This window comes from Lacerta agilis, chromosome 3 (genome assembly GCF_009819535.1).
Source record: "Lacerta agilis isolate rLacAgi1 chromosome 3, rLacAgi1.pri, whole genome shotgun sequence".
NCBI classification, from domain to species: domain Eukaryota; kingdom Metazoa; phylum Chordata; class Lepidosauria; order Squamata; family Lacertidae; genus Lacerta; species Lacerta agilis.
The window spans coordinates 26,396,863-26,422,839 of NC_046314.1; the positions used below are offsets into that span (position 1 = coordinate 26,396,863).

At 40.7% G+C, this 25,977-nt stretch overlaps 1 protein-coding gene across 8 annotated transcripts in view; it reads right to left on the reverse strand.

The window, feature by feature from the left end:
• Nucleotides 1-25,977, reverse strand: part of KIDINS220 (kinase D interacting substrate 220) — a 59,426-nt gene that overhangs the window by 27,967 nt on the left and 5,482 nt on the right. For all 8 annotated transcript variants that reach the window (XM_033143067.1, XM_033143066.1, XM_033143065.1 and 5 more), the window contains exons 2-22: nucleotides 20,675-20,811; nucleotides 18,999-19,097; nucleotides 18,473-18,571; nucleotides 17,720-17,818; nucleotides 16,139-16,240; nucleotides 15,166-15,264; nucleotides 14,285-14,482; nucleotides 14,064-14,162; nucleotides 12,568-12,666; nucleotides 11,311-11,409; nucleotides 10,751-10,928; nucleotides 9,146-9,310; nucleotides 8,617-8,796; nucleotides 7,747-7,912; nucleotides 6,707-6,858; nucleotides 5,630-5,919; nucleotides 5,141-5,281; nucleotides 4,039-4,282; nucleotides 3,791-3,879; nucleotides 2,974-3,118; nucleotides 1,620-1,782 (exon numbers count right to left, since the gene is read on the reverse strand). In XM_033143067.1, coding sequence (XP_032998958.1) covers nucleotides 1,620-1,782; nucleotides 2,974-3,118; nucleotides 3,791-3,879; nucleotides 4,039-4,282; nucleotides 5,141-5,281; nucleotides 5,630-5,919; nucleotides 6,707-6,858; nucleotides 7,747-7,912; nucleotides 8,617-8,796; nucleotides 9,146-9,310; nucleotides 10,751-10,928; nucleotides 11,311-11,409; nucleotides 12,568-12,666; nucleotides 14,064-14,162; nucleotides 14,285-14,482; nucleotides 15,166-15,264; nucleotides 16,139-16,240; nucleotides 17,720-17,818; nucleotides 18,473-18,571; nucleotides 18,999-19,097; nucleotides 20,675-20,782 — 3,014 coding nt within the window. In that variant the 5' untranslated portion in view covers nucleotides 20,783-20,811. The remainder of the gene's footprint in view (nucleotides 1-1,619; nucleotides 1,783-2,973; nucleotides 3,119-3,790; nucleotides 3,880-4,038; nucleotides 4,283-5,140; nucleotides 5,282-5,629; nucleotides 5,920-6,706; nucleotides 6,859-7,746; nucleotides 7,913-8,616; nucleotides 8,797-9,145; nucleotides 9,311-10,750; nucleotides 10,929-11,310; nucleotides 11,410-12,567; nucleotides 12,667-14,063; nucleotides 14,163-14,284; nucleotides 14,483-15,165; nucleotides 15,265-16,138; nucleotides 16,241-17,719; nucleotides 17,819-18,472; nucleotides 18,572-18,998; nucleotides 19,098-20,674; nucleotides 20,812-25,977) is intronic.

Sequence of the window (25,977 nt, forward strand, 5' to 3'; positions counted from 1 at the left end):
CAGAGAGCCTATAACTAACAGTTCTGTAGCTTGGGCATATCTGACCTTGGCCCAAGTATTGACAACCCTGCTGGAGCAAGCAAGCAAGCAGAAGCTCCTGCTACTGTTGTTCTTTCCTGGATCTATTAGCCTGCTCTCATGGCAATTTGAGGTTTTCTAATTCCTTGATACCATCTTGGCTGTGAGTCCTGGAAGATCTGCAGGCTTTTTTCCACCTGGCCTGGGAACGCTGCAGAAGCTGAGGCTCTTGCAGTGGGGTGCTATGGGGGGGGGGGGTTGTTGAGGGTAGGGCTGCTGCTGTTATGGATATTATTTTTTGCATCTTTATTTTTAGATCATACTATGATTTATGTTGAAATTGTTTGGTTTGGCTGCGCACCTGTTGATGTGCTTTATTTATTGTTTATGACTAATTTTCTTATGCATACAGGTAGGTAGCCGTGTAATTATGTAAATTTCTTCATGTCAAAACCATGCTCAAGGTGGCTTACAACTATGAGAAGGTGGCACACAAATAAAATGATGAATGAATGAATGAATCAAAGGAGTATCCCAAAAGGGAACAAGAACACACAGAAGGTAGTAAATGTGTTTTATCCTGTACATAATATTTGTGTGATGTGTAACACGTAACAAGTTTTTGAAGAACTTAACATGCATTACCTAGTCATAATCCTTATAGATACTCTATGGGGTGAATCAACATCATTATCCCACACCCTATGGCAGAGGTGGACAACTGCCCAAAGCCTATTCAGTTCATGGCAGAGTAGAGATTAAAACTAGTTACTATACAGTCATACCTTGTGTTGCATACACTCCGTGTTGCATACATTCGGGTTACGCACCTCCATGACCCAGAAGTCCTCCACGGAGCGCAGAAGTGCAAAAACCCGCGAACTTCCGGATTTTCTTTTGTTCGTTCATGTTAAGTACACCCGGGTTATGTGGTGCGACCCGGAACGGATCGTGTACATAACATGGGGTACCACTGTACTACAACTATTCCTTACATTTATGTTCCCAAGAAGATTTGGATGGATAGAGGGGATAATACCATTAGATTATGTTATACTGTGTCCCTGCTGCTTTTCCAATGACGGACAAAAGAAAAAACTAGAAGACAGCGACAGCCATTAATGCCTTTCTCTCTTCATTTAACAGATATAATTATACCTCATTCTGTTAACGAATCATAGCGCCTAATCCAGGCATGGCAACACCTGGCCCTCCAGCTGTTTGGGAACTACAATTCCACCATCCCTGACCACTGGTCCTGTTACCTAGGGATGATGGGAGTTTTAGTCCCAAAACAGATGGAGGGCCAAGTTTGGCCATGCCTGGATCTTTTAGCATAGTAATTAAGAATCACAAGTTATAGTAATCAAAAATAGTAATAGCATATCACAAATACTCACACCTTATTTTGTGAGTTTGAAGCATTTGCCCCAACAAAGCAAATCATTCAGACATTTGCTAATTTGTAAGTACCTGAACCCCAAAATAATTTACTCCCATCTACTGTGGACATTTACTTTCTCTCACCCGGGAAACAAAGATAGTTAAATCCTGACTTTTGAACAACCACCAACAAATGGAAACTTCAAAATCATACCTACCTCTCATAGATAGTTTTTAACGTTAGCTGATCTGGAACACCTTCTGTTTCTTCCAAATACAATATGAGCCAAGAAGTCCTGTATGGCCACTGTTCTGTTAAGTTGATCCAGCTAGCCAGTCTATCCCAGTTGAAAGTGATCTGATTAGCTCTCAGTAAACGACCTTTAAAATATGAAAGGCTGTGTAGGTAAATTTCAACCAAAATGTCACCAACAACCGAGCCAAGTTCTGAGTTCACAGGAAAGAACTTAATGGCCACATATGGACATGACGCGAAGTCACAAGTTGGTTTAGCCGTACTGTGCATAAATCCTTCAAGTGGGGCAACAAAGCATACAGCAACTGACTCAGAATTGTATCTAGGCCAGCGCTCATGGTTTGTTTTCCCCAAAACAAACCACAGTTAGGAAATCAAGAATAAACCTTGCCTTCGTAATTTTAAAACCACATTTCATTTCTCTTCTGCAACAGGTTTCCCCTTTCTTTGTCCTGCCACCAGCCTCCCAACATCTGATTCTGGGGATGCATGGAAGGCTATAGAAGGGAGGGGAAGAAGTGGAAGCCCCACTGCATGATCAGAAGCCCGTTCTGTTCATGCACAGATAAATGTCACCTCATGTACTTTATACTATCTATGCTTTGCTTTTCTCAAGTTAGCTTCTCTGATCGTATCAGAGGCAATTTGTTGAAAAACCCAATCATTCTGTAATTTTTCAGCCAACTTCACTATTGAAGGAAGATAAAAAGCTCTTGATTGAACCCAAAAGTCATTACGCTACAGCAGGCATGCCGCCTTGTCCCCATGACTTCGGGGGCCTGGGGCTGCGTGACATCTATGCGGCGTGCACATATGACATCAGCACGCCCTGCACCATGCTGACATCACTTTTACACGTCGCAGGGTGCACGGCCTCCACAGAACTTTGTGTGGGCCCAGCCCCTTCAATGAAGATTTGAGGCCTTGGCCCCCACAGCCCCAAATAGATGCCCCCCCTGCACCACAGGTTGATTACTAACCGTAAATAGAAAATCATGCAACTCCAGCAGCCATAGTTTGGCTCACCTGACACTGCCCAAATTTTCTCTGGATAATTTGACTTTTATGCAGTTTTCATGTTTATTGTGAAAACAGTGTTTAGTGAATATGGTGTAAATTATTTGATTTCTCATCACCCAAAGTCTCATTTCACTCTAGAAGACTAGGGAGGAACTGTGGACTTGATCTCCATGAACAGGTAAACAGTTTTTCTTTCCTAGGGACTATGGTACATGGCTGACATGCTACACATAGCATGGAAACTGTAGGTTTTTAATGCCTCACTTTGATATGTAAAGTATAATAAGGAAACACACCTGTCACAGAAACAATATTTAGCAATCGCCTCATAGTCTGCGGGCTAATATCACTGAACCAGTCTTCTGTAACCAAAAGCTTAGTCAGATCAAAAGACATTTGACGTGTAATGGTACGCTGAATTTGTCTTCTTCTGTAAGTGTCCTAATTGGGGGTGGGGAGAGAACACAGGTATTATTTGTATGAACTGTTTTCATGTTTTACAGCCTACCCAAAAGGCAAGATGTTGTATTAGTGCATTCAGAGGTGAGCAGAGTTGGACAAACACCAGGAGTCACTAACATACTTTGAAATGTCTCACCAAGAAAAAATATGTAGTTATTTCTTGCAATAATTTTCATTTCAGTGACACTTTTAAACATATGTTTCTTTTGAGCATACTAAGCCTACTTGTTAGCAAAAGCTGTATAAAAAAACAACTTCCCAAACATAATATTGAAAATATTGAATTAATATGTCCTATTTTAAGGTTTCTATGCAGATATTTTTATTATTAGATTTGTTCCACTCTTACTATGCTTGCTTTTGACATATATATTTTTGTAAGATGCCTTATGAGGGTTTACCCTAAAGACAGGACATTAAATGATTGACATGGTTGATCTGGTCTTGCCAAGCACCACTTTCTAGCAGCAATTTGTGGACCCAGTCCTGGGTCCACAAAGCCACTGAGCTTAAAGGATTCTACCACATCTGAAGCCAGCCTATGAACATGAACCCAGAATACATGGCCTAAACAGCTGTTTGCTAAAATGCATAACAATAATTTAGACGTGTAAATTATGTGTAAAAGATTTCCAACTGGCCATTTCTTACCCGCCTGTTGAGAGCTGTTTTGCTTCCAAGCTTGGTCACATCTCCCAGGCTATTCTGTGAAACCCTTCGATCGACTTCTTCATGGAATCCTAGGAAATGTCTCTCATTAAAACACATTTTCATTTTACCGTACTACAAATTATTTCTACTAAGTGGTAATATATAAACAATCGTTCAAACATTTATGCTATCTTTTTAAAAAAAACACTATTGCCATTTGATGCCCGATTATTTATAATATACTGTACCTGAACCATCTGAGTATGGGACATCTCCATTTGTGGTTGCAGCTACCATCATCTTTTTAGCACTACTGAGTCCACGGCTGTTAAGAAAGACAGGTAAGTGTACGATATTTCTCATGTAATCATGCCCATTTATATTTGAGTCACGGAGCACACTGTTCAGGTTCTGATTAATTGCCTTTATGATGATGTGTGGGTCACTAGCAAAAATTGCAATAAATGGGCCTTTGGAAAACAGGACTCTAACCTGTGAAAAGAAAAAAAGAAAAATGAATGAAATCATTCAAAATTTGTATCCCATGGGTGGTCTAGTCACAGTAAAGATGGCACAAATGGCTCAGGTAGCAAGGCTTTGATGACACTCCTAGACAGAAGTTGGTAGACCACTAAGGTTCAGCAGGAGGTAAAATGTGGAAGGGGGCTGCAAATATGTACTGTGGTGTGCATTGTGAACTCACACACTACAGGAAGCAGAAGATTCTGCTGAAACACAAAGTTCAACAGGCTATGTTTATGGAACACAGATTGGGTTGGATCCAGAGAAGAACTCGCATAACAGGGCTCTCCCACTTTCACCTTGTCCCTTCAGCCCTTCACACTCTACAAGAAGTTGCCTTCTGGGATATTTTGGGATGTGACTAATGGAACTGCTGAAGGGGGTAGAAATGGCAGAAATCAGGAGGAGGGACTGTTGAAACAGTGCCTTCCACTCATGCAAGGGATTCTCTGGATCTTGTTGCTGTTGTTTCTTCAGGTTAGCTCACAAAGGGGGGGGGAGGATGAAATCACATGCCGCTTTTCAATGTTATAATATAGTTCTAAAACAATTCATGCAATCTCTTCAGGCAAAGATCTTAACTTAGGAGCAAGCCCCCAATATAAGTGGAACATAGGCTTGGGTTGTGAGTTCCAATGAAAGCAAGTCAACTCAAAATAGCTAAATTGTTCCATTGGTTTTGGTAAGATTTAGTCACAACTACTTGGTCTGGATTGAAACCAAATATAAAGGAAATAATATTCTCATATACCTGACTGATTTCAGAACACTCAAAGTGTTTGATTGCCCAAGAGCACTCAAAGGTAAAATAGTAAAGTAGTTACTTACTGTGTCCAGCATCTGTAAAACTTTGTCCTGCTCGCATGCATCCAATCCATCAATAATTACTGCAAGCCTGGTTTGATTCTGAGTAAAGCTATCAATGGTTTTTGCCATCTTTGCCATCAGTTCCACTTCACATTTAAGAACCTATCAAAATAAAAGTAGTGTAAAAACGGTAGTGTTACCATTCTCCAACACGAATCTCATTGAAATGACACATTTTGCTTTCACTGTTTAAAACAGTGAACCCTTTTTGCACAAATGTATTCCTTAGGTTCACTGGGAATTAAATATAAATCAAGACTGCTTAGAGGTTTTATTTACAATTAAGTAGTGTACTAATTCTACTAAATAAAAAAGACAGAAATGTTCAATTATATAACTGATTGAGTGCTTTATTCTCATGGCTCCCCACCTTTTAAATTTCAAGTTAAACAAGCACCATCCAATTCAAAGCAACTGCCATAGTTTTTATGACAATATAATAATACTTACTTTCATAAACCCCTCACTTTTCAGCTTGTGTAGCTTTGAAGCAGCATTATGAAGCCGTTTTCTCTGTGAGTTCAAGACTGAGTCCATCACTCGCCACCACGTGCGACAGTTCAAGATGAAGCCCAAACCCACAACACATAGAAATGATATCAGAATAGCATTCACTGTCATGTTTTCAGGATTCACTTTAAAATAAGCTAGAAGAGTGATCCCAGCAACAATGCAGCTCAGAATGAAAAGGAAAATAACGAAGGATGGGAGGCAACAAGTTTTCTTCCATTTCTTTTTACCTATGAAACAAACCAACAACTGCTAAGCACTTTTCTACGTTCAGAAGGAAACTCAAGTACCACCACCAAATTTAACAGTCTGATATTTTAAAACTGAGGTGAAATTAGAAGAACAGTAGAGGTCAGGGCAACCAAAAAGCAGCTATAGGAGGTTTTTGAGCAGAAGTTGGATGGTTCTCTGTCGTGGCTTTAGTTGAGATTCCTGCATTGCAGGGCGAGGGTCCCAACTCTATGATTCCATGATATTCTTGAAAAATATTAACATGAGGTCTTTACTTCCCCCCATGGCTTCAAAATGAGTTAGCCGCACAAGTTTCAGAAATCCTTGTCCACGAGTGAAGAACTTGTGGCCCTCCAGATGTTTCTGGCCAACACCTCCCATCGTCCCTATCTACTAGCCAGGCTAGCTAGGGCTGGTGGGAGCTAGCTAGCATCCAACAACACTTCTATCTTAGCTGTTATATAAACTACACACCGAGGATTGTTATGAGGTCAGGCTAAAAGAGCAAAAGTAATGCCTCTCTCCCAAGAAAAAATACAGATCCAAAGAAGATCCTGAGGATTTTACAGATCTTTGGAGAGCTTCACGTTATGTGTTATTCTTTCCACAACTGCTAAGTTTCAAATATTTTTATACCATGGGGATATCTGTAGACCTTCTAGCTTCTTCCATTTATTATACGCTTTCTAAATGTTTCAGGGAAAATATATTTGCGAAGCAGATGCATTTCTCCATTGTTACAACAGAAATGGGGGAAAGCAGTGATTTGGTAAAAAAAAAAAATACCTTGAGTATCTTCAGTCTTGAATACTCGGAAAAGACGTGTTGCTAAGAAACCAAATTCCCTCTCGCAGGCATCTGAGAGTGTGGCAATCATTTCAGCCATTGAAGTTTCTCCGCCAACACTGGATAGCCTATTGTAATCTGTAAATAAAAATCTGAAGACAAATATATGAAACAGTTTGATTGCTATTGGCTGATAGAATAAACTTTTTTCTGCCATTAAGATACACATCTTTAAACTGCTGGGCTGCTTTTAATATAGTAAACTTCAGCATTTTTATTTGCCACTCCTCCCCTGCTTTTAAAAAACATGCAATGATAGTTCTGAACTTCTACACACTTCTAACAATGTAATACAGGAATTATTTCAACCAAGTGTTTAATCAGGACTCCAGGGTTCAGAGTAGACTCACTGAAATTAATGGGCCTAGATTAGTCACGCTCATTAAATTAAATTGGTTTACAATTGAGTAGGACTACTGCTGGCTGCAACCCCAGGTAAGTCACAAAGGCATGTCACTCCATGCAGAATTGCAGCCTTAGAGAAAATCCAACAAAGTGTTAGTAACTGTATTTTGATGAAGAGCTTCCTAGCATGCCTAGGAAAATATTCTGCAGTTTTACTGGGGAGTTTGCCAGTGATCCCAACAATATTTCTCTCTGTTGCTGCAGGACAAGATCTCAAGGAATCAACCCAGTTGGACATTTAAAAATCAAAACACAGGTAGACAGCCACAGGATGACAACATTTACATAGCGTTGCCATCTGAGGAATTTCAAAATTCAGTTCCAAGAGATTGTAGCACAATAGAATGTTGAACCAGAGAATGTTTCCTATTTCTATGCTGTGTGGACAGTCCTACACAGGTAAGTGGCTGCATAGTCAATCTAATTAGAGTATTGGTTAAAGATCCTAGCTCAGTTGATCTCCATGAAACTTGGTCTTAAATAAGCATTCAACTATCAGACTTTTTCCTTTTTTAAAGCAGATGCTCTCTAATGTGATTCACAACTAGAAGAACAAGATGTGAGATTATACTAACCTTACAGGTAAGGCTTTAGTTGTTTGCTCTGGCAGCTCAGGTGGGTTCACAAACATAAGTTTAAGAAGCAACTCCATGTAGCCAATATGTCTTGCCAACCTTGTACTTAACACCCATGCCCAATTCCAGTTCTCTCCTTCTCTTCGGCTACCAAAGTATATCACAGCTAGAAGAAGACGTTTTACAAATACCCTCAATGTTAATAGCAGTTATGGGTTTAAAACAGGAAACCAAATCACAAACCCTTTTGACACCAATCACATTTTAACTTTTGTCATTGCTATATATTTTATGACAATTGTCAACTATTTTCATTTAGTTCCACAGCTTATTTCTGAATAAAGCATGACAAAAGCAGTTAGTTCCTACTTAAGAATCCTAATTCTTAAGTTTTGTACACATCCAATTTTTTTTCTGAGCTTCTTCTGCAGAATATGATGCTGCAGACCACAATGTTATTTCCCATTTAAAAGCTAGAAGCAATAACACCCAACTTTTCACAGACGGGGGGGGGGGGGAATTTGGGACATGCAAATTTTGGTGCATGCATATTTCTTTATATCACTGTCATTGATAACGTTGTGGAACAGTTATCAGTAATCTTCAAAATTAATGGAACACTGTACTGTATTTCTGGAGACAAAAGACAGGTACTGGCCCCCTTCTCAATTTAACAAATATTTGAAAACTGATTATTGTAAATATTTAGCTACCTTATTTTTGTGATAGTGTACATGAATACATCACATATTGAAAATCTGCATGTTTCACAATTTAGTTCAACGGCCGAACAGTTTCATTTCGTACACTAAATTTCAGCTTAATTCTGAGCACGTAATAGGTTTTTAATAAATCCAATTTAAGACTTACTAAAAAATACATATAGCAGTGCCAGTAAGCTCAGTGCCACTGCTATTCCAAGTTTTGCATCCAAAGTGAATGAAAGCAGCAAACCAACACCACCACACAACAAAAGCGTAAGGACCACAATCAGCCAGGAAAATTGGAACAAAGGTTCAATCTGCTGCCCAGCAAAAGTTTTCATTTCATCTATTAAAAAAAAAAGAAACAAATTAATCAAAAGATAATTCCAGAGACGGTTCTCTGTATGGCTACAATTGCTTCCTTGCAGAACAATCTACCATTTTTAAAGAAATGAATTACTATTCCATATTGTCTTCCATTAGAAAGCATGATAAGGAAGGGGTGACTAAGAAGAAGGGATTGGGGGGGGGGGGAGAGAATTAGATTCAGTTTCTCCTTTAAGGCAAGCCTACCAAATACACATCCTGCAACAATACAATAACTGAAACATGGCCATCCTTAACAATTCTAACTTCTCCGAATTTCGCAGAGCAGATCTTTCGTATAAAAAAGCATAAACTGGAGTAATTTTTACCTTCAAGTTTCTTGAGCAGAAAAGATTTCCCACTCCCCCACTGGGCATACAGCCCAACACAGATGGGTGGCTGCATAGTTGGCTCACTAAGAATGTCGGCTAGTGCACTGCTATAAAGATCATAACCCAGCATATCTCCATCAGACTCTGTCGGAGATAAGTGTCCTGCAAAACCATGGAGTTCATGGAGTAAATTAGTTATGCGCGCAAGTATTTAGCTTTTCATACATTGGCAAATCATGCTTAAAGCAACTTAAAATAAACCACGCATTCTTGAAAAGAAACCCTCATTTCTTTTCATAGCCCCACATAAAATTAACAGTTTCTTTTTGCATGCTGTTACCTGAAAGGTGGTTTTGATGCAGTGAGAGCAGTAAACACACACACAAGTTGGGGAGCGGTCAAACAAGGGTATATTGTCACAGAAAAAGGCACACATGGCACACACACAGCGAAAGAGGGGAGTGATAAAAGAACTGCAGAAAATGCACACGCACACAAAAGAGAGGAGCGGTGCGATAATAATAGATTGCCACATTAAGCCAAACACACATTAAGAAAGAAGCGGTGGTCCTGGAAGACACACTATTGGCATACAGATTGTTCCAGGAAAAGGAGAGAGAAAGAGAGAGAGAGAGAGAGAGAGAGAGAGAGAGAGAGAGAGAGAGAGAACGAACACAGGGGAGCACCCGCTGCAAGGTACCACTGATAAGAGGAAGGTGCTGACCTTTAAAGCCCTAAACGGCCTCGGTACAGTATACCTGAAGGAGCATCTCCACCCCCATCATTCTGCCCGAACACTGAGGTCCAGTGCCGAGGGCCTTCTGGTGGTCCCCTCGCTACAAGAAGCCAAGTTACAGGGAACCAGGCAGAGGGCCTTCTTGGTAGTGGCACCCGCCTTGTGGAACACCCTCCCACCAGATGTTAAAGAGAAAAACTACTACCAGACTTTTAGAAGACATATGAAGGCAGTCCTGTTTAGGGAAGCTTTTAATGTTTGACGAACTACTGTATTTTAATATTTTGTTGGAAGCCACCCAGAGTGGCTGGGGAAACCCAGCTAGATGGGCGGGGTATAAATAATAATAATAATAATAATAATAATAATAATAATAATAATAATTATTATTATTATTATTATTATTATTATTATTATGGCCCCCAAAAAAATGAGCAAGCAGGCTGCTGGAACAACAGTAAGAACAAGCCTCCCTTAGACAAAGGCAAAAAGAACTTCAGTATCTTTCCAGTGTGGCGTGTCTTTATGTAACTTCTAATTTTCTTCATTCCAGCCTACCCTCTCCTGAGTGTTGGCTGAATTAAGTTGCTTGGTTGGGAAAGGTGACCGGAGAGGGTAGGGGGAAGGCGGGAAAGGTTTTTTTCTTCGCTCCAGGAACAGCTGTCTTGTCTTCACAGGCTTGTGGAGCTAAAGGGGAGGTTGTGCTGAGGAGGGGTAAGTGAATGGGATGAAAAGGCTGGCTATGTTAGGGGTAAAGTCAGAGAGACCTCCCCTCTGCTTGCAAGCAACGGTCCTCACTTGATTCCTTGGTCACCTCCCTGCAGCTTGGCAGCTAGTAGATTTAGAAGAAAATGCACAATACTTACGAGCTCCAAATATCTGAGTTAAAATACTTTTCTGGTGGCTACAGTCAATATTGTAAGGTGTCTCTCCAGCTTTATTGGGCCTGTAAAGCAGTCTACCATCTTTAGGATTTCTTAAAAGCATTTCTGCAAGCCTACGGCTTCTCCCACGAATAGCAATATGAAGTGGGGTGTCTCCTTTCTGTAACAACAGTGAAAGAGAATTGGTGAGGATGTAGCTATTGTGGAGTACTTACTCAAAAGCTGCCCTGACAACTTCCCTTCACTGCCATCCCTTATCCCCCTAGAACTGGACTTTCCCTTAGTTTTTTCTCTCTCTAAATAACCCATATCACTTTGCAAATTTTGTTTCTGTAAAAGAAAAATCCTGGTTTAGAGTTAATTTTACTGAATCATTCTGTCAGGTCCTTCTTCTTTACAAGCATGTGTAAAATCAGGTATGTACCTCAATATCATTTTCAACTGCCTTCATTTAATAGAGGACAGTGTGCCCTAAACAGTTTGGTGAAAGCATTAAGGACAATAAATTAAAATAAATACAGTGGTTATCAACTAGAGTTTACCTTGTCTACAGCAGAAACTTTAGCTCCTTTGTCAAGTAGAAGCTCAACTATTTCAATATTTCTCATCTTGGTGGCCTTTATAAGAGGTGTTTCTCCATCCTAAAAGCAAAAGTAAAAATGTATTTTGTGAATGCCTTCAAAATAGACAGGCATAGGCCTTCTGGCAGCAATGAATTTTGAATTCTGGAACACCTGCATATTTTATGGCCAAAAAAAAAAATTAAGTACCCACCTCCAGCCTAGAAGTTTGAGGTAAGTTTGAGGCAATTTTAATCGTAACATAAATTTTTGTTTGTCCTTGGGGTCAAATCTGGTAGCCCAGGTTGTTGTTTTTCAAGGCAGATACTCAGTATTACATAATGAAGTTCAGTTATTCCTCAATACATTTACTGAGCAATCTTAACAAGAGGAAACTGGTGTAACTTGGGCTGGCATAACTTACACCAGCATACATTACTACTATTCTAAATGCTGTTCGGAAGCCTCTGCAAGGGTCTGGGCCCTAGGTTGCATGACCAAGCCGAACAGGGCTTGGAATAGGTCTATATCTCTTCTTGTCGGCTCTAGTCCCACCCCTTTTTGGGGAGATTATGCTGGTGTAAGTAACACAGGCTTAAATTCTGCTGACTGAGCCCTGACTGAGCTGGGGTGAGGGATTTATTCCAGTATAGTTTTGGCTGAGCCTCTGGCATCCAAGAAAACCCAAGATCCACTAAATCCAAGCTATCCTATCCCTGCAGATTTTGGGTTTGGATTGTGCTATTAAGCATTCCCTTGGACACAAATTTGGTGTAGTATTTTCCCCATGCTATGAATTATTTCCTTTGTTGACGTTCTAGTTTGCAATGGTTGTTATTGCTAATTAATATAAAGTAAAGCATTTCACATTAGACTTGTTTATGGGAAAGCATCTCAGAAGGAAAATTAGCTTAAGTATGTGCATATAGCCTCCGCTCAAAATGCATTTCAGTTGTTTAAGATATTTTCTATTTTTTTAAAGGTGATGGGAAATGCTGGTGATATATTTTTTTAATGTGCTTCACAGGCTTTCTGAATATAGTTTTAAAAGGAAATTTCAAGCACAGAAAATCAAATATGAACAAACTAGAAATGCACTCAAGTAATCTCTCTTCACATTTAGTGAAGACAACATTTTTAACAAAAATGCCATATTCAGCAACACAGGGAAGAGCGAAAAAGCATTGTTGCAAAATAAACCATATCTCAAAGATCAAAGCCATTACATGATATATTTACCTTTGTACATATTTCAGTGTCTGGGTTGCACTGCAAGATATCTCTAACCATGGTAGCATTTCCTTTCTCAACAGCCCAGTATAAAGCAGTTTTATTATCCTACAAATAAACAAAATATTTGATAAGCACTTTAAATGCAGTCAAACTAACTTCACAAACCACGTATTATGCAGGTTATATTCAACACTATATAGCAAAGTGATAAAATTCAGAATGGAAAAAGGAAGCTGCTTTAAGTCAGGTGTAGCATTTATTGGGTTTTGTTTTGTTTTTAATGTAATGTTAAGTTACATATCAGTGTTTGGCTAAAATTAGGATTATAGCATTTCAAAAATTTTCTTCAACACATGGCATTCAGAAATCACTTCACAAAAAGCTGGCATACACTGTATATTTAATTGAAAGGGATGGAGAATCTTCTCTAAACACTATATTACAACCAAATCTAGAAATCTAGGGTGTGTCTTGGGAAAAAGAAGAATCTTCTGCTGGTATTTGCTTTTAAGAACTGTACTGGATGTATAATGAATTGCATAAGATTTCCGTATTTATTTATTTTTAAAAAGTAGCTCAGCGTCATCATATCAAGAAAACAACTACAATGCGTACTGCATCACCTCTGAACTATATCTTCAGGAAACTACTTGCAACAGATGTACTTAATAAATATTTTTACTATAGTGAAAAGCTGAAATATTCTGATGTCACAGTCCAGCCTGACAGTTGATTATGTACTCAGCATCAGCTGCTGTTCTGATCCACCGACAAATAGCAGCTTCTGTCAGAAGCTGCACTGAACACATATCATCTAGCAGGCTTCTGAGCTCTCGATTCAATTCCCCTTCCATGACTAAAAGCAACAGCAGATTTTTGGTTAACCAGTTTATATAAAGATGGTAGGCAAGTGCTTCATGCCTCACTGAATTAGACTCACTAGCAAGTGCCTCAAACTAAGCTGGATGCAATGCTCCAAAATAGCAGGATGGGGCATGGATGTTCTTTATGATCAAAACAAATATACCTACTTTACACTTAACTTAAAGAGACAGCAAGTATAGAATGCCAAGGAACAAAATGTTTGTCTTTATGTGTCGTGTTAAAGAGCACAGTTCTTTCCAGTTGCGAATACAGTGGTGCCCCGCTAGACGAATGCCTCGCTAGACGAAAAACTCGCTAGACGAAAGGCATTCGCTAGCGAAAGGCTGTCTCGCAAGACGAATTTTCCTATGGGCTTGCCTCGCAAGACGGAAAAAAAATATTTTTTTTCGTCAAATCGCTATTCTCCCGTTGGTGCTTCGCAAGACGAAAAATTCGCTATACGACAGCACTCGCAGAACGAATTATTTTCGTCTTGCGAGGCACCACTGTACAGTGGGAAGTCAAGTGTTTTTCAAGATGCCATCTAGAAATTTGCTTCCCGTCTCCAAGGGATGCTTTTGGAAATGATATATTACATGAGCATTTTCAAAATACTAAACTCATGCAAAATTACTTACCTGCCCTCTAATGTCTATATCTGCATACTTATGAAGCAAGGCTCTCACAATTTCAACATGACCACCTCGGACAGCCCCAATCAGCACAGTATCTCCACTCTGCAATGAGGACAGAACACAGTCAGATGTCTTAAAGCACTCCCAAAATAGCTTTTTATACTTTGTTGTGAGTATAAAAAATAATGAATGTATACATACACATTATCAAGACCCTTACTTACCCTGTCAGGAATATTCACGTAGGTTCCTGCATCTAAGAGGTCCTGAACAATTTCAGTATGTCCCTCCTTTGCGGCAATCATCAAAGCTGTGTTTCCATCTTTATCTGTTAAGTTGACATTTGGATTCCTTTTCAGGATTTCTTTTACCGAATCTGTGAAACCACCTTTTACTGCTACTATAAGTGCAGTCATGGAATTCTGGAAAGTGGAAGACAAAGAAAACACACAATATATTAGTGGCGGTATGAGACTAACTGAAGTTCATCTTATTTCAGTAGCATTAACTTCAAACACACCATTACATCCCACTATTACTTTTATGCCAAAAACAATTCTACATTTTCAGGTAACAGCAACAAGGAAAAATCCCAGAGAGCCAGGAAAATCTGCACTCCAGATTTTATATTCACAGAACTTAGAATCCAAGCCAATAGGTTTCTTTCGAGCCCAATAGCAGCACAGCAAATGAGTTTCTGGCATAGACAACACAGCTCAGGAGATAAGGGTTAATTATTTTCTCCTCAACTATGACTCCCTCCTGAAATTGCAAAATAATAGCTAATAAAAGGCTTTTTAAAATCCTAACTGTATGGGTTTGAGAATTTGCTGTAATTGTCAGAGTTGCAGAGGAAAATGTCTCCACATCACAATTAAGCCTGAAGAAAGCCCTCAATTGAGCAGGTGAAGGATAGAATGGTAGGGTCATCAGGATAGTCCTCTGTGGTAGACATGTGTGTCTTCGGATGCCAGGCTAGCAACCCCAGCAGTAAACCATGTGGACTAACAGACACCACGATCCCATCTTCTTTAAACACTATCTACTGCTTTATTATTAGAATAATATTTAGACTAATCAGATCGCATTTTTTTAAAGTACTCACAGCTCCTTCTTGATCAACATCCGCTCCCATATGCAGCAAATACTTCACGCATTCCAGATGACCTTTTCTTGCAGCCCAGATCAGTGGTGTAGTACCATACTGCAAAATATAGTTTGAACATATTAGACACATTGCAGCTTTGTTTTGAAAGCAGAACAACTCCCTCAGTTTGTGAGTGGGGAGGAGAAGAAAGGCATCAAGTAAGTAGGTAGAATTTCAAGTGGAAGACATGAAAATAACTTCTTAGGATAATGCTAGAACATAACAGAAGACCTCACTAATACAGAAATGTGAAAGGGAAGTTAAAAGAGTCACTAAGTTGGCAACATTCCCAAAGTGGTGTAGGGAGACAGATCAATGGTAAGGGGGGGAAAGCAAAGTATAGGTATGGTAGAGCTGAGAAGTGCTATTGGCATATATTTTGGATTCAGAGGGAGGTAAAATATGAAGCAACAGTCTCACTCTAATAACAGTTTATGTACTATCATTGGGCAGAGTTTGGACAATATACAGCCTGTGAGCTCTTGTAAGGAGTCTTTAAAAATATTTCATTTAAATGTTTTAGCAACTAGAACAGTCTTCCCCAACCTGGTGCCTTCAAGTTCTTACTGGATTCCAACTCTCATCAGTCCCAGACACCATGGGTCAGGGACGAGAAAAGCTGTAGCCTAAAACCTATGGAGGGCACCAGACTGGAGAAGCCTGCACTAGAGCTGGAATACTGTTGAATGATTGCTCAGAGCACCCCAATGGAAATGTGCATAGGTAAGCATGCATAGGATTTCTGGCAAAGTGGGTTTAAAAAACTTGTAACTAAGAACATCCTTGTGGATTAAGATGAAGTCTAAACAAAAATTCCTCTCAAATCCCATGTAGTGAAACAGAGCTTAGGATACTGTCTTAATATTCTTAACAATTTTAACTTATTATGGTAACGAGGTAAGCTTGTACCGGAAAGAAAGAAAACTCCTACCTTGTCAGAGCAGTTGACCTTAGCTCCATGATGCAGTAAAAGTTGTACTATACGAGAGTGGCCTCGTCCTGCTGCCCAAATTATTGGATAGACACTGTATTGCTTTGATGAGAAAAGGTTTGAAAGTTGTAAGAATCCCAAGATTTAAAGGGCAATATCAAGCAGTGCCCAATGTGACTTCTCCTTCCTCTTCTCCTCCCCACACCCAACGCAGCTCCCTGCAATCTGCAATGGGGGGATGGAGGAACTCTCAGAACAGATTGGGAGGGTGAAGAGAGAGGTAGGGGAAGTCTCACTGTATGAATGGAAGTATGTTCAGGCAAAGCTGGATTTCACCCAAGATACCCAATTCCTATACTGTACAAAGTTCTGACAATAATAAGAATTACAAAAATTCTAGACTGCAATACTACCTAAATGTTAATAGTGAAAGCTCAAGAAAGCATATAGCATTATAACTCGATGGATTAAAACTGAAAAAATAAAGTTCTTCTTCTTTTGGAAGGACAAACAGTATGACCAATTTCAAGCATGACTGTGTGATATATACCCAAGAGCCTTGATTGAACCAGGAGACTGATGCTTGGAAGTAGGCTGTGGATAGGTAGCTAGAAACAGCTCCAATTCCCACACTCCACTAGCTCTGACACAGCTGTGTTTACACCCAGCTATGCCAGAGAGGATGAGGCTTGGCTTGAAGGTGCTGACTCCCCTCCCTACTGCATCCAACAGCTGGGACAGGGGAGGAAACATCAGCAGAGATAGCAGGACAGGCAGCAGCAGGAACAAAAGGAGCTTTGAGTGCTAACACCACCAACCTCAGAGGCAGCAGAGAAAGCTTAGGCAAGGTAGATGTAACATAGGAACTGATAAAAAGGAGGAATGTATGTAAAGTAGCAGCACAGCCCTGGACACTTGAGTGTCTCTAAGTAGAGAGAAATGTGTATGTAAAACACAGTATAGTAATTAAAACTGAATTCTGAGCCTCAAAGGAGCCTGTATGATGAGAAGAGACTCAGAATGCATCTACCAAAGGATTCAGAATCTCAGCACGTCTCCTCCAAAACATCTGAATAGACTTGGGACTCTTAAAAGATCCTTATACACTACTGCATCCTACAGGGGCTTTAAAATAAGACACAGGATTTTGCTTGTGCAGTCAGTACTTAATCTGTATTAGGATAAAAATCAAGGCACCACAGAACTAGGTGAATACATATTTTGGTACAGTTGTTATGTACATCCCATGCCGTTTGTTGCATACAGCTAGTTGTGCATCAGTAGAGATGAATCAGGGTCAATGTTTTAAGCTTGCATATAATTTCAACCACACCCCCACAACCAGTATTTTATTTTTTTCAAAGTATTCCAGGTGGTTTAAAGGTGCTCCACGCAAAATGTTAAGTTTATACAAATTGTAAGTGAGCAGTCCTAGGCCAAAAAACTAAAAGGAGAACTTTAAATTCAATTTCTATTTGCTCAATATGCATCCAAGCCACAAGCTAATAATGACAAATTACTGCAGAATTCTTCCCCTACTATCCCCACTGCAAATAGAAACAAAGATGGAAAAAACCTTACCAGGCCAGTGATGTTGGGGTTTGCTCCCTTTTCAAGAAGCAGTTCAGCTACTTCAGTACAGCCTTTGTAGCATGCCCACATAAGGGCGTTCCATCCACCCTAACACAGGAAATCAATACATGGACCATTTTAAAATCTATTTTCAGCATTTGCATAAAAGATTATGTTTCACAGTTGTGAGCCCAGTTCTCTGGTGCAAACAACTTGCTACTGAGCAATGAAATCAAGGAGTATTAATCCATCTAAACTACTTGTAGCTGAAAATTCCTATTACTTGCTCTAGTGCAGGGGTGTGGAAAAGGTGGCCCTCCAGATGTGGCTAGACTCTCAGCAGCACCACAGACACTGTTGGATTACAACTCCAATCATCCATAAGAATTTCAAAGGTTACCAGAATTTTGATAAATTTCCAAAAGAACAAATTCTGAAGCACATGGTAGGATGGAGCTATGCCGCTCACCTGACCTCTCTCAGGCTGAGTTGCTTCTGCATACAGTATTGGGAGGGGGAGCTGGCAGCAAGGTCAGCACAGTGTAAATGCCAATCTGCTGTACTTGCTGGCGTGTTTGCACCACACCAGCCAGAGGGAGGTCTGGCGAGTGGCACAACCCCACCATACTGTCAGCTACTAGAAGTACAGATCTATCTGTGCTGCAGCTTAAAAATAAAATAAAAAGGTCTACACCATTTTGAAGGACTGAAATGTTATTTGTTTATTACACACCCGTCACCCTAAGGTTCCATATGTCATACCATGTCTCGATGTTCCATGTTCACATTGCAATTAAGTAGCTCTGACACGATGGCAGCATGCCCCTCTTTAGCAGCTGAGATAAGAGCTGTCCAGTTATCCTAAAGTGAGAGAAAGGAAAAATTAACAGTCCAATAGCTAATTAAAACCAGATATTATGCCAGTTGAAGTGAAGTGACTATACTTTGAAGCAATAGACTTATCACAGGACAGGGAAGGACAATGTGGTGCCCTTGAGATGTTGTAATATAGACTACAACTCCCGTCATCTCTGAACATGGCCATGCTGGCTGAGATTGATGGAACTATAGTCCAGGAACATCTGCAGGGTACCATTTGGGTACCCGATTCATATGGGGTGGGGCAAGTGATAACATACACACTCTTGTCTGGACCTTTCATGCTTACAAGACTCCCAAGTCTAGCACATGGGAGGGATTAACAAAAGAATTGTGTGGTCAAAACAGGACATGCAGCAGGAGTAGAGAATAATACAGCAAGGAATTAGATCACCCATTCAATACTTACTGCATCTTCCAAGTTGCAGTTGGCACCTTTCTTTATCAATTCTTGGACAATTTCTAAGTTGCCTTGCTCAGCAGCTAGCATTAACGGAGTCTGACCATTCTGAAATTATGTGAAACATGCAATTATATTGTCAGAAACTAATAAATTGTACAGATGGTCATACAGGTAGATTCTTATACAAGAATGTTGCTAATGTTTTATGTTTTGTTTCACAATAGCACACAAAGTGTAATTCTTAAAGAAACAAACAGAAATTGTAGTATAACTCCTGAAAACATTATTAGAAAGTTGGATCCATTGTTACAAGTTTTAGCAAACTGAAGGGGCACTGTTCACTGCTGCTTAATAAGCGTCCTGCACTAATTATTTTCTTGTACTGTCCCCCTATATTATACAGTGGAACCTCTACTTACGGACGTAATCAGTTCCGGAGGTCTGTCCATAAGTCGATCCAGGTCGCTGGTAGAAGCGCCGTTGTGCGCAGGTGCATTTGGCGGCAGCGTGCTTCTGCGCATGTGCAAACGGCAGCAGCCGCTTCTGCACTTGCGCGAATTGCGGCAAACCTGGTATTTACTTCCACGTTTGCCGCGGTTGCAACTTGGATCGGGCCCAAGTAGAAGCGGTCGTAAGTAGAGGTTCTACTGTACTGTAAATGTCTGTTTTATCCAAAAAGAATTTCTGATCAAACATTTGAATTTCCTACAGGAAATAAATTGTAGTACAAAAGTGTACTTTCTGAAAACAAATGGAATGGGAAATAAAATGGAAGAGTGTTTAGCCCTAATTACGCTGTAAAAGCGAACAGCAATGAAGAGCGGAAAATGGCTAAGGCTAAAACCCATCAACGGCAGGAAACTTTTTTTTTCCTGCCAAGGGCTACACTTCCCCAAGGATAATCTGCCAGGGGCTGCATGGTGATAGTTATGTGAAACCAGAGTCAATTATGGGGGAAGCCAGAAACAAAAAGGTGTCATTATTTAATTAATCCAGAATAACGAAAGCCCTGCTTCAATTTCACCATGGAGATCTCATATTAAAATACTCAATCCTCTGCAGGTCTACTCAGAAGTTAAGTCCACTGGGATTGATGAGGTTTCTCTCAAATAAGATTACAGGGAGGGGTTTTTAAATTATTTCTTTATACAACAGATCTCTACAGTTACTATGCCTCAAAAAAGTGAAAGCGATTCCTTTCTGACTTAGCAGGCAGCTATACATATGCATCACAGAAACTCTATCAGAGAGTGGGGGGAAAGAGGTCTTTTCTCCAAGTTATACAACTTGGAAAAAAGTAAAGAAACATCAATTTACAGTCATACCTTACTTCACGTTGCGGCTTTTCAGGTTACGAACACAGAAAACCCAGAAGTGTTTACTTCTAGGTTTGCCATGTGCACGTAGAAGCAATCTGCGCGCTTCGTTCATGTGCAGAAGTGCTCTATCGTGCTTCACGCACATGCAGTAGCGGTGCTCTACTTACGGACTTTTCAGGGTGCGAAACGGATCGTGTTTGTAAGTAGAGGTACCACTGTATTTTTATCAAATAAAATTCTTCCTCCCCCCCCCCCCCAATTCATACCTCCACATTGTGGCACAACAAAGCAGCATATGTTTATCGATTATAAAAATGCATGTCTACAATATTTATTAAAACATTTATTACAAATTTATCTTACCTCATTCCTCTCATCCACATCTTTGCACTTCTCAAGAAGTGCCTTCAAAGCAGGAACATTTTCTTCTTCTACATATGTCACCAAGCTCTGAGACACGAGACTCGCCATCTTTAGCCAAACTCCACAACGCTAGTTATCTATGTTAATGAGATAAACAATTTTAATGTATCACATGAGGTTTTTGCACTGAGTGGAACAATACAATGACTGAAAACCTACTGCAAGAAATAATTTCTACTGTGCCGAAATTGTTGTTCCAAACAGAGGCAATACAGTCCCCATCCAGAAGATTTTAAGTCTGTGTATACATATAGGAGGTGGTAAGGAGTAGCCATGTCATGCTGAAGAGCCGGAGAAACATGGGCATGAACTAATAGAGAGCAGAAGTGTGGCATAGGAGATTGTCCATGAAAAAAGAAGAAAAACAGAGCCTGTGGTGGTTTGTGAAAAGCTTTGTTAAATTTTTATTAAAAAAAAAAAAAAAGATGTCAACCCCGAAACTTAAATATTGTAGAGTTAGCTTATGAGTGTTCTGTCTGGCACTTATTCAGCTTGAAATAAAACATTTAAAATGCTTTTTTAATGCAGAAAGATTTCAACAGAAAATAGATTGGTATCTGTTTTCAACTGAATTACTATATGTTTAGTCATCTATTTGGTACAAGCCTTACAGCTAGGAGCCAAAGAACATCTGATGCGAGAAACTTTACGTTCAAAGCAACCACTGGGAGCTCCAGCTGACATCAGGGCAGTTGAGCTGAGCTGCTTAAGAAGAAGAGAAGACAGAGCCGTCTCATCCATAGAGGCCGGTGGCGCGGCGCGCCAGGGCGCAGGGCACCCCAGGGGCGCCCCCGCGAGCCCACCGGCATACCGGGCTCCCCCTCCCCAACCCACCCCCGCCCCCACGGGCAGGCGGGCACTCGCGCGCCGGCGGGCGGGCGGGCTGTAAGCCGCGCGCTGGCGGGCGGGCGGGGTGTAAGCCGCCCGCCCTCGCCTCCCGGAGCCCCAGCTGGAGCGCTGAAGCGGCGCGGGGCTTTGCGCGACCTTCCAGCCCTCCAGCTGGGGCTCTGGGAGGCGAGGGCGGCCGGCTTGCAGCCCGCCCGCCCTCCCGCCGGTGCGCGAGCGCCCGCCCGCCCGCCCCTCATCCTCTGCCCGCCGGAGCGCGGGCGCCCGCTCCAACGCCACGCCTCTCATCCCCGCTCGCCCACCCCCCCTCCCGAGGGGCGGCCAGCGCGGGAGGGAGGCGGGCGGAGAGGCGGCAGGCTGGGGGTGCCGAGGGATCGCTGCGCCAGGGTGGCCGATCCCTCTAAGACGGGCCTGAGAGAAGAAGAGTTTGGACTTGATATCCCACCTTTCACTCCTCTTAAGGAGTCTCAAAGCGGCTAACAATCTCCTTTCCCTTTCTCCCCCACAACAAACACTCTGTGAGGTGAGTGGGGCTGAGAGACTTCAGAGAAGTGTGACTAGCCCAAGGTCACCCAGCAGCTGCATGTGGAGGAGCGGGGAAATGAACCCAGTTCATCCAATTACAAGTCCACCATTCTTAACCACTGCACCATGCTGGCTCTCCTTAAACCTTATCCAGGGCAGTACTGATTTAAATTGGGCAATCACCTTAAAATGGAACTTAGTCAATGGGACCTACCATAAAATGTTGCAGTGTAGAACATTCCTATTCAGGTTTCCCTGGACTCTACTGTACACTCAAACATCCTCTCTCTGCCACCTCCCCACTCTGTTTTCCTTTCCCCCCCTCTCCTTCTCCTCAGTCTGGATTCTGTACCCACTGAGTCCTCAATGGTTACCCACCTCACACTCCCCCCCAATATCTTTTATATTCCTGTAAATAATCCTGCTGTTCTCCCAATCCTCCCAATAACTCCCTCTTTTGCATGTTTAGGCTACACCAGGATCAGTACTCAGAATGAGTTCCAAACGAGGACCTGCAAAATAATAATGCAGCCTTATCCATGGTGTGCATCAGTAACCTGCCTTTGTAGCTCAGAAAGCTGAAAAAACAAAAGCTTGCATCAAATGCAAGAATCTCTGCTCTAACTTGGGTCCAACTTCATATATACTTCCTGCTCCCATGTTTTGAACATTTTAAAGTGAAACCGGTCTGCATGCAAGTTAAAGGAATAGAAGTTTTCTGCATGCAGCTGAGTTGCTTGATTTAGCCTGGAAGGAGGTCACAGGGGGCAATTTACTGCAACCTGAGAAGAGTGTGTGTTCACGCATGGCGTGTGTATATGAACAGGAATCTAAACCAGTCTCAGCCCTACTTCATCTGCAATATTATCTATGGATTACACTGCAGAGTTTCTCTAAACTACTAACTGTCAACAAGGCTGCAATAAGGGTATAATAATGAACTGCACTGCAACATTATACTACTCTCTTAGCTACTCTGGGATATTTAAAATAAGCTATTCTAGAAGACAAGCTTAAGTGAACTACCTGAAATCAGCTAAAATAAGCTTTGCTTCCTCTTAGAAAGTCTCCAACTGTACCATCATTAGGAAAGTAAAAAAAATGCCTGGACTACAATTCTGCTAACATTCTACAAACTACAAAAAGAAAAGCACAGATGATCAAATTTGCTGAGAAACTAATTTTTATAACAAACTGAAATAACCAGTTTTCAGGACAATGTTGAACTATGCATATTACACCATACAGATTACAGAAGTATGTCACTTTTTTGGTTTTTCTAATTTAAAAGCAGCATCAAAACCACTGATGACTGAAGTTAATATAAACCCAGGATCTCTGCCCTGCCATCTTACCTGTTTAAGATTACTAACTGCTGTAAACTTATATGAGCCTGTTCTGTATTATTCTTGGTTACAAGCCTCACATTTGCAAGCAAAGTAGAAAATTTGGAAAGAATGGCCATTTGGAGCTATGGAGGTAATTTGTCTAGTAAAATTGGCAGTACATTAGAGACATACAGTAATCATAAAGGTAGAAAATTTGCTGAAAAGAACTATAATTTATATTACGAATTATTTTGGGATTAATTTTAGATTAGTAACTGGGTTTGTAAAAGAATTTATTCCGTCTGCAATTTCTGTCATGCACGTAACTTGCAACAACTATAAAAAAATTAGCACACCTTCCCCTGAATACGATAGATCTTCCTACATGACATCTATCGGGTCATATATTCTCAGTTATCCAGTATGCACGTAACTGTTGAGATGAGAAGCAATAACTAACTTCCACAACTAGGTCAGGTCCCTCTATTCTGTGTCCTACCCCACACCCAAGCACAACCAGGTACCATACAAATTTTTACACAACAATTTGAGAGATAAAACATATATTTCATCTGAAATTGTCAGTAAAAACTGGATTCACAGCCCTTGAAAGGCACTGGCTCCTTCTTACAAAGCTGCTACCTACTGCTTTGAAAACATTTCTAGCTATCCTAAACAGAGAAGAAAACATCACATAATTTCACCAATTTTGCACTCCTGGATTGGATACCTGGGTCAACTTTCCCCTAATTACGCTACCAAGCCTTGATTTTGGTGTGGTTTCTGGAAGCATGCTATCTACGCTTCCAGCATATACACTTAAAAGTGAGGTACAATTACTGCTTTGCTAAAAAAACATTTTGCACATTTCAAACTCCTGTGATAACTTAGTTGCTGAGTCAGTAAAGAACTCTCTTTAATGTCACTTGCTTTACTCTGCAACTTCAATATAAACCGCAAGCGATTGATGCTACAGTAATGTGGAAATAATGTTTCCTTCAACAGTCTGTTAGGATAGTCCCCCCTGCAAAAAATACAAGTCGCTTAAGGGTACATCAAATGTGGTGTATATGTAAGAGACCGGTGTGTGCACCCTGTGGGGTTTTATCAGCCATACATGTTACCATCTGTAGAGAAACAAGGAGCTAAGGTTGACAACACATCTTACTGATTTTATACACGTGAGTAAAAGCATTCGGTGATTGCTTTATATTGCTGACCCTAAGGCAATATGGTACAGGTGAATGAAAACAGAAGCCTGAAGGGCAGAAAGTCCAGCTGCTGAGGCAGCATTTGAGGTAAGCTGGTGTTTGTAACTTTGCACTTCCTGTCTAAGACAGAGAGGTCTCACTGCTTTGTGGGATAAGCCTAAGCCCTAGAGATGGCCTTAACAGATTCCTCAGTCATAAAAGCTTTGAGCCTTTGTGTGCTCACCTATTGCAACCCACCTATTGCATGTTAGCATGTTCAGGTAGTCATATTTGGTCTCTAGTCTATTCTCAGTAAATTAGCCATGTTTAGGTGAATTATTTGACCTGTTAAACTTACTACTTGTGGTTAAATGGGCAACTGAAGTTAACCAGTGGAGCACATAATATCTTTATCAGCCTTGCATTTTTCTGCTCACCTGGTCAACCAAGGCAAGCAGTAACAGACCTCAAGCAGTTACAGGTAAGTAGCCGTGTTGGTCTGCCATAGTCAAAACAAAATAAAAAATAAAAAAATTCCTTCCAGTAACAAACTTAGTTGGTCTCTAAGGTGCTACTGGAAGGATTTTTTGTTTGTTTGTTTGTTTTGACACCTCAAGCAGTAACTCAAAGTGGAAAATAAACTCTCATCTCATTCCTCATGCCATCTATCTTTCTGCTCCCCAACATCATTGTGAGGCTATCCCAGATGCTCTCCAAAACATCATCATCATCATTTTCACAATACAAGAAATAGTATTAGATCAAAATTCACCCTCCAACCCTTTCCGACTTTTAAGGATAGGCGAAGCCATCTGAATAGGCTCAATTACCAGAGATTTGTAACAAACCCTCATATGCCATTACCATGCCTTCTGTGTTTATCTCTATCAGGCTATAACACAATCATTCTGCAAACAGCAGCAGGGAGCTATCCAAACTGGTTCTAATGACTGGAGCCAGTAAAGTGGTAGAATGGAGAAACGGGCAGCCCGAATCAACATACAGAAGAGGTGAACAAGAAAGAAACAGGCGAGTAAATATGCAGTAAATTAATGACTTTCAAGGATGTCTTCTTTCTCTACTTCCATGCCATGTAATTTATTCCTGGCAACTACTCTCAGTACCTTCCTCCTCTCCAGCTGCAGACACTGAGGCATGCGGCCGGTCACTATTATATGGAGGGGGAAAATGCTGTACAATGGTAGTGGGGGCTTGCTAGAATAGACAAAATGTAACAAGGCAATGAATGGTGATGAAGTTAATATTCTAAGCAACTGGAAGCAAATAATCACCATTAAAACACATACACATCAATGAAGCCAAAAAACAAATTCCTGAAAGAATCACACGTATG